The sequence below is a fragment of the Mastomys coucha genome, unplaced genomic scaffold (assembly GCF_008632895.1).
Source record: "Mastomys coucha isolate ucsf_1 unplaced genomic scaffold, UCSF_Mcou_1 pScaffold13, whole genome shotgun sequence".
In the NCBI taxonomy this organism is placed as follows: Eukaryota; Metazoa; Chordata; class Mammalia; order Rodentia; family Muridae; genus Mastomys; species Mastomys coucha.
The window spans coordinates 32,413,836-32,421,819 of NW_022196895.1; the positions used below are offsets into that span (position 1 = coordinate 32,413,836).

The 7,984-nt window shown below is 44.9% G+C and overlaps 1 protein-coding gene across 3 annotated transcripts in view; it reads left to right on the top strand.

Moving 5' to 3' along the window:
• The window catches only part of Cystm1 (cysteine rich transmembrane module containing 1), a 57,288-nt gene that overhangs the window by 43,298 nt on the left and 6,006 nt on the right, over positions 1 to 7,984 (top strand). For 2 of the 3 annotated variants that reach the window (XM_031365390.1, XM_031365389.1), the window contains one exon: positions 3,536 to 3,718. The exons of the other annotated variant lie outside the window; for it this stretch is intronic. In XM_031365390.1, coding sequence (XP_031221250.1) covers positions 3,536 to 3,648 — 113 coding nt within the window. In that variant the 3' untranslated portion in view covers positions 3,649 to 3,718. Of the gene's footprint in view, positions 1 to 3,535; positions 3,719 to 7,984 lie in introns of those variants that run through there. 3 annotated transcript variants of the gene reach the window in all.

Genomic DNA, 7,984 nt, shown 5'->3' on the forward strand with positions numbered 1-7,984 from the left:
CTCCACCCTCTCCCACTTATTGGCCCTGGCATTCCCCTACACTGGGGCACAGAACTTTCACAGGGCCGGGGAGTTCATTCTTAATAGCTAGTTCCAACACAGAGGGGTGGGGAAGGGTTAGTATTTCTGTGAATCTGATTTAGGGAAAAGAAGTCCTGGTTTCTGAGGTAGGAGCCAAGGACTGTGGGACAAAACTCAATAATAGAATGTCACATCCATCTATATACAGTTGTCAGATAGGAAGGGTCCCTTCTGTTTTATCTGAACTTCATGAGCAGAGTCCTGCAGAACCTTCATCCCTACCCTGCTTATTTACCACTTCTAGCTGCACCTCAGGTTCCTGAGGTAAGAAGGGTGTGTGTGTGTGTGTGTGTGTGTGTGTGTGTGTGTGTGAGAGAGAGAGAGAGAGAGAGAGAGAGAGAGAGAGAGAGAGAGAGAGGGATCTTGAGAACATAGTGAGGGGGCTGCCTTTTTGCATATTGCAGGGTGAGACATAGGACATACTATTTCAGACACGTTTATGTCCTCTACATTCAGAGGGCTAGTGTGAGCCACTTGGGTATGGCAGTGCACACATTGCCAGGCGTAGCTAGCTGTGCACCATGCTGGATGCAGGCCTGGCAGACTTTGTCTTTAATCTCTTGATTTAAACACTGGCTGCCTCAGAGCAGTTCCTGTCACCCAGCTCTTAGAGACCAGAGTTCTCCAGACTTCTACACTACCAAATATAGTCCTTAGTGCCGGAAACAATTTTACACATGAAATTCATACTTGTTTGGATTGTTCACAGCCTGGTACTTGCTTCTACAGTGCACATGTGCCCGGAGTTAATTTCCTTTACTCTTATGAAGAGGGGGTATTGTTAATGCTTTCTATGATTGCTGCAAACTCTCTAAGTGCTATATTACTCTTGTCAAGCTGCTAAGCAACCTGCCTTGGGGACAGAGGTCATATAAAAGTCTTATAAAAGTTCAAGGAAGGGCATTTGGCTCGGAGGTATCTGAGGCCCTACACACCCATAGGATCCAATGGAGTCTGAATAGTTCAGGCAGTAAAGGAAAAAAGTGCTGTGACAGGGAACCTGGCGTTGTTGAGCAAATGCATGATTGGCTGGTGGGTTAAGTATGGGACGAGGTGAGAAGGTGCTGCAGATTAGCTGTGAGTGGGGAGGAAACGCTGACAGTTGACTTTGGACAAAACCAAACTCTATCTGAAACAGTCTATTTCTCTATAAAATTGGACCACAGTATGTTGGCTACCTGTAATGTGCAGCACCTCCTGTGCTTGGACCCAGTGATAGCAGTTATGACGGCTGTGTCTGGGAGATGCAGGCAGCTGTGCTGACTTAGAGGCTGTAGTCTTGTATCCTAGTGTTCCAGATGTTGGAGGGCCACCTAGAAGAAATGGCAAAAGGAAATAGTTGCAGCAGATTTGCATATCCTCAGCATTGGTGAATGGAAAATGGGTAGGCTCTGTCCCAAAGACCTAGGCCAGCAGCGGTAGGCAATAGCCGTAACCAGAGTTGAGAGGCAGGGACTCTGCTTGGGATGGGAGAAGAACATCGCGTTACATTGTGGTGAGCAGAGAAAGGGGATCCAGGACCTGGAATCCTAGATGTTCACCACTTCCTGTGCCCTCTTCCTCCATGACCCAGATCAGCTGAGCTTTCAGCTCCCTAGAAAGACCCAAAGAGGGTGAGGCTGGGGCTGTGTGTTAATAACATTGTGTGCTGCTTTGGGGAGGAAGCAGGGCTCAACAGAAACCTTGGCATGTTTGGGACATGGCATATAGGGGAGTGTAAAGGGATGATTTATTCTAGCTAGCCCATGTAACACACACAGAAATCTGGCACTTTATTTACAAGCTCTAAGCCTAGACTGGGCAGGTTCTGTGCTACTCTCACCTGTATCCAAACCATATGCCCCTTGTTACCTGCTGTTAGAGTCTCGCCTGGACTGCTTCTGTTCCTCAGCCTGTCCTCAGGACGCACTTCTCCTGGTCACGTGACCACGGTCCATCCATTCTCATCAGAATTCCTCCTCCACTGTCTCTTTTCCTTTGCTCCTCCTCCCCCTGGTCTCTCCTGAGACACCCCCCCCCCCAACTCAATCCTCAGGTCCTGCCTTCCTCTCTTTACTGCTCAATAACAGGCTCTAGCCTTTTATTAATCAGTCAGCTTTAAATTGGGGAGCAAGGTTTACACAAAAAAGCTGGTATCTGTGAGAATGCACCCATCTAGACAGCAACCAGATCTTGGGGCTCAGAATTTAGCATTTGTATATGTAGCAACAGACCAACAGGGGAGGTTGTGTTTGTCCTCACAGGGGCCCACCTCTAGCATTGGCACAAGCCCAGTGGTGCTCACCCTCTAGGCCCTGAGCTTCTTAGAGGGAGGGTTAGTTGTTTGATCTGGCTTCTGCTGCTTGGCCTGAGTCCTTGCATTCACTTAGGGCCCCTGGGCAGCAAGCTCTGAGAGGAGTCTGACTAGAATCGAGGCTTATTGAGTAGATGGAAGTGGGAACAGAGGCTGCAAAGTGTGACTTCGAGGGGAGCATGGATGGAGTGGAGCTGGGCTGAGTGGGACTTGTAGTTTATGATAGTGACTTGGGAAGCAGGCCAGGTCAGGGCCACTGAGGCAGTTAGTACAGGTCAGTGTGCAGCACAGCTAGAGCTTGCGGAGAGGACACAAGAGGTTCAAAGCAGCCAAAACCAGATCGGTACCTTCTGCCGGAACTGGGTCTCTTTCTGCTTCCCTCTCTCCTTTCCTTTGTAGGTAGAGATACACCTTTGAGTGTGGCTTAAATAAATTTAAGAAAAGTGGAAAATGTGAAGTGAAAACCTTTTACTCTTTCCCCACACGCTGACATTTAAGTTTCTCATATTATCTCAGAAACATGGATAACATTTTCTATATAAGTAATATAAAGACATAAAGATTACTCTATTGGCCCCATAAAGACCTACCTAGCTCTCTTTAATAGCTAGTATTCTCTGCCTATTCTCTGGTGTATGCTGTGCCTTTAGCTGATTAGACTCTAAAGTAAATTCTATATACTGATTTTTTTTCCTCATCCAAAGTAGTTCTAGCTCATCCCTACAGATTTCCTCTCCTACAAGTGCTGTCTCCCCCAGCGTCCACATACGCACACTATAAAGGTGTATGAAAATGTCACCATGTGACTGGTAGTAAACCATGGTTGTGAGGATTAAATGAGAGTGGGCACAGTTACTCCAGTGCCACCCACACCAGGCTTAGGACAAGGGCTGTAAGTTGGCTCACTCATTCAATTTTTGTTGTAAATTGGACAATATCAAATGAGGTGCTGGGTGGGGTTTCCTAACTTATGAAAGTGAGGTGATAGTGGTCTGACAACTTCTGATGTGTGCCAGGCACTGGAGTGGCCCCTAGCCTGCCCTGATAGAGCTGACAGCCTGGTGTGTGTAAGTCTTACAGTGTGGTAAGTGCTGCCAGACCACCACTGCTCCAAGCCCCTTCTTAACTGGTCTCTCTCTCCCCCACATGCCCCCTTCCCAGTGTACATTATGGAACGGGAAAGGAAGACGAACTCGGATGCCGGGTGTCAGGCAGTCCTGGCCGCATGCTGGGCCGCACTCTGCTGCTGCTGCCTCCTGGACAGCTTGGACTGAGTAGCCAAGATCCAGCTCTCTCTCGCAGCCGCTGTTCCTGCTGCTGGAATAAACAACTAGTGTTACACAAGTTCAATTCTTTTCTTTCTTTGAAAAAACAAACAAACTAACCACAAAACCTCATCTGCAGACTTTGAAAGTTTAACACCTGTAAATGGGTGTGAAATAGTATTTCTCTTTTTCCTTCCAGATTACCATTGACCTTGAACAAATACCATTTGGGAATGTATATTCCCAAATATGCATATACATATATATGTGTATATATATGCACATATAAAATTTTATATATATATTTAAGTTTTATGTGAACATGAGTCTGTGCCATGACACACATGTGGAGGTCAGAGACAACATTCAGGAGTTAGTTTTCTCCATTCACCATGTGGATCCCAGGAGTTGAACTCAGGCCATTATCTATTAAGCCCTTTGGCCCCTTGTATATATTCTTAAGACCATTCTTTTCCTATTAATTCGTCTTTTCCTACTGATTCTTTAGAGAATCCTGGTTTGGTTTGTTTTTGCAGGGGAAGGGTCTTACTATGTAGCCCTGGCTGTCCTGGAACTAACTCTGTAGACCAGGCTGGCCTCAAACTCACAAGAACTTACCTGCCTCTTCCCCATTAATTTGAAATGAGATTGGCCATCAGCCAAATTCCCATATATAAATGGTATGGTAATTCTCTACTCTGCCAGCTCCTTTTCATTGTCTAACTGGAAAAGGAACCCAATCAAGTGCCCTAGGCTGTATTGCTGTGACCATAGATCTGCTGTTTATCAGTTTGCTTGTTTTCAGGTATTTTTCTTTTCTTAGAGACAGAGTCCTGAGTGACTGTATTGTGACTTACTCTGTAGAATAGGCTGATTTCGAACTCACAGAGATCTGCTTGTTGGATTTAATGCTGGGTTTAAAAGTGTGCACCACCATGCCCAACTTTAAAAAAATTTTTTTAAAAGATTTATCTTAATTGTAACTGTTTTGCCTGCATGTCTGTATATGCAACTGTGTGCATGCCTGGTGCCCACAGAGGTCAGAAGAGAGAGCTTCAGGTCTCCTGAAACTGGTGTTATGGATGGTTGTGAGCCACCATGTGGGTGCTGTGAACTGAACTGGGTCCTCTGCAAGAGCAAGAGCTTTTAACTATTGAACTATCATCACCCAACCCAGCCTCTTGGGGTTTTTTCCCCTGTGTATATGTATTAGAATTTCATGTAGCTTCAACTATGCTTGGACTGGTTATGGAACCAAGGATAACCTTGGGCTCCTGACATCCCTGCCTCTACCCCCCAAATGCTGGGATTATAGGTGTGTCTACCATTTTATCCTGTTAACACTGTATTACATAGTAAAAGCTTTTAATTTTGATAAAGTCCAGGTTATTGATTTTCTCTTTTACAGATAAATTTAACATCAACCATTCCTATTTTATATTTAAATCATGATCCATTTAAATTTTTTTTTTTTCGAGACAGGGTTTCACTGTGTAGCCCTAGCTGAACTCACTCTGTAGACCAGGCTGGCCTTGAACTCAGAAATCCACTTGCCTCTGCCTCACAAGTGCCGGGATTAAAGGCATGTGACACTGCCTGGCTCTAGATTAATTTTTAAAATAAAATGTTTTAGTTCTGGGGTAGTGCCAGGTGTGATGTACATGCCCTCTGAGTTCCAGGACAGCCAAGGCTATTCTCAAAAAAAAAAAAATCTAATAAAAAAAAGATAAATAAATAAACCAGTGGAAATGTTTAGCCATTGGAAATTTTGAAAAAAGGTAATATATATATATATATATATATATATATATATATATATATAGGATTGTTTTCTACATCCCAGTTCTTTTCAGTATTCTTTATGGAAAACATCACCCTCTTTCAGGGCCTGCTCTACATATCTGTGAACCAGCTAGCCATGTTCCTGCTAGCCTTTTTCTCTTATCTCTGTTCTAGTCCCTAGATCTAAGGAGACAGACACTAATCATGAGTGCAGCTAACTGTCAACTACTGTACTTTATAGGGAATCTTGTTTTAAATATCACAGCTCTTTTGCCTTTCCATAAATTTTATCTATGATATGTCTTATGATTTGTATTGGAATTGCATTCGATCTAAATCACTGTGGAGCCCGGTCTTATTTTCTTACTTATTTGAGACAGGGTCTTACTGTTTAGCCCTGGCTGCGACCCCAGCCTGACAAGTATCTAACTATCATCCTCACTAGGATCTTCTGAATGTTAGATATGTTCTTGCTTTCACTTGCTGTCTGTGGTGACTGGAGCGAAAGCCCCCACTATGATGGGGTTCTGCTGAAGTGGAGCAGCACATGAGGTTCATGAGGACGTTCCCTGCTTCCAAGTCTTCACACTTATCAGGACACAGAACTGCTGTGCAGGAAACATGAGCAGCTTTGAGTAACAGAACATCCATAATTATGTCTCTGAGAACTGCATTAGAGCCAAGAGAGACAGGCCGACTTCTGTGAGTTTAAGGCCAGTTTGGTTTCAGTAGTTGAGTGGTAGTCTAGTTAGGGCTACATAAAGAAACCAGTCTCAAAAACAACAAAATTCCTGCATTAGGATATATATGTGATGTGAGACGTTGGTCTCTGTCGTCTGCTGTAATGTTCCCAATGCTGGGACTGGAGCACTAGAGAAATTGTCTTCCCAAGCAAAGTTTGGAGCCTCCCATACTCAGAGTCCTTCTCCTTTGATGCTCACAGCAACATCTTCCTGGTTCCCACTCACAGTTCCTCTAATCTGCTCTGAGTGCCAGCTGGAGCCCAGAAGGTACTGAGTAGTTGTTACTCTCCTGTCCCCTCCCATAAGTCCTCAGGCTGGCCCCAGGATCAAAGGAATCTGGTTTTCTGTCTCACTAAATGCAAAGCATTATTTGCTAAGGATCTCTTCCCCTTGGGGCATATCAAGAGTGCTAGCCAAGGTCTGCAGCAGGAAACGGCCATTTAGGATTCTCTTTGTGGCTTGTTTCCTTCTTTCAACGGCATGGAAAATTCAGAAATACAAAAGCAAAATGAATTCTTTGTTTCACTTAAGTCAAAATGTTGGCCTTTCATTTTATAAGCTTATCTGGATAGGGCCTCAGGCAGTTTGTGCACAAGGTGTGGCATTGTGTGAGGGCCATATCAATGATGTTTGCTGCCATTTGCAAAGCCAAGATCTGCATGCAAGGCAGCCAGCCCTGTGCTAAACTGGAGGGCCCTCCACTCTCCAACAGCTCTGTCAGCACAAACAGTGCAACATTTTAAGACCCTGTGAATGTTGCTCGAGAAACTCAGGGAGGAAACTTTGTATGTCTTCATATTGAGAGCCTTCATCTTTGACCTGTCTTAACACTGCCTTTTCTTCAGCATCATCCTGGGCAATAGTTTCCATAACTTCATCCTATTCACGGTAGACCAGCCGAGGCTTTTCAAAGAGGCCCTGTAATTGATCTGCGGGCCCCTGCTATGGAAGAGTAGTAGGTCCAGGACCTCGGCTCAGTCCTGTCAATCACCCCCTAACTCCTAGCAAAGGGTCCTTCCTTAACTTCTCTATTTAAACACCCACTTACCGTGTAACATCATCTTTACTGGAGAATAGTAAGCACTTGGGAACTTCTACCCTCTTGCATCCCCAGGGCTTGCTGGAAAACTTACATTCTCATTCAAACCTAAAGGACTATAGTTCATTTCCAACACCCAAAAAGCTGGGTGTGGTGGCATACACTTGTAATCCAATCCCAGCACTGGGGACCAAATTGTTGAGCTTCAGGTGCAGTGAGAGACCATGATTTTAAAAAACAAGGAGAAATGAAGCTGAGGAGATAGTATACTGCTTGCCATGCACGCACAAAGGCCTGAGTTTAGCTCTCCAGCACTCAGGTAAAAAGCAGACATGTAATGCCTGGAACGCCAGCAAGGCGCAGGACAGAGATTAGAGAATTCCAGGAGCTTGACAGCCAGTTAGTGATCTTTAAGTTCAATGGAACCTTATCTTCCAAAAAATCAGGTAGAGGGGCCAGTGAGAAGGCTCAGCCAGCTAAAGGTGCCTGCTGCCAAGCCCGATAGCTTGAGCTTGATTGACTTCCAGGATCCATACAGTGGAAGAAAATAACCAACTCCTGCAAATCGTCCTCTGACCTCCATGCGCACACTGTTGCACCAGAAGAGGGATAGATAATGGCTGGCCTCCACATGCTCATAGTTAGGAGGACAGTGCTTTAGGGGCACTTTACCCCGACTCTGTAATGACCTTTAAAGATGATGTTCACATACATTATATGTGGAGACCAGAAGCCAGTAGTGGCTGCTGCTGTTGCTTTCTTTCTTCTTCCTTCCTTCCTT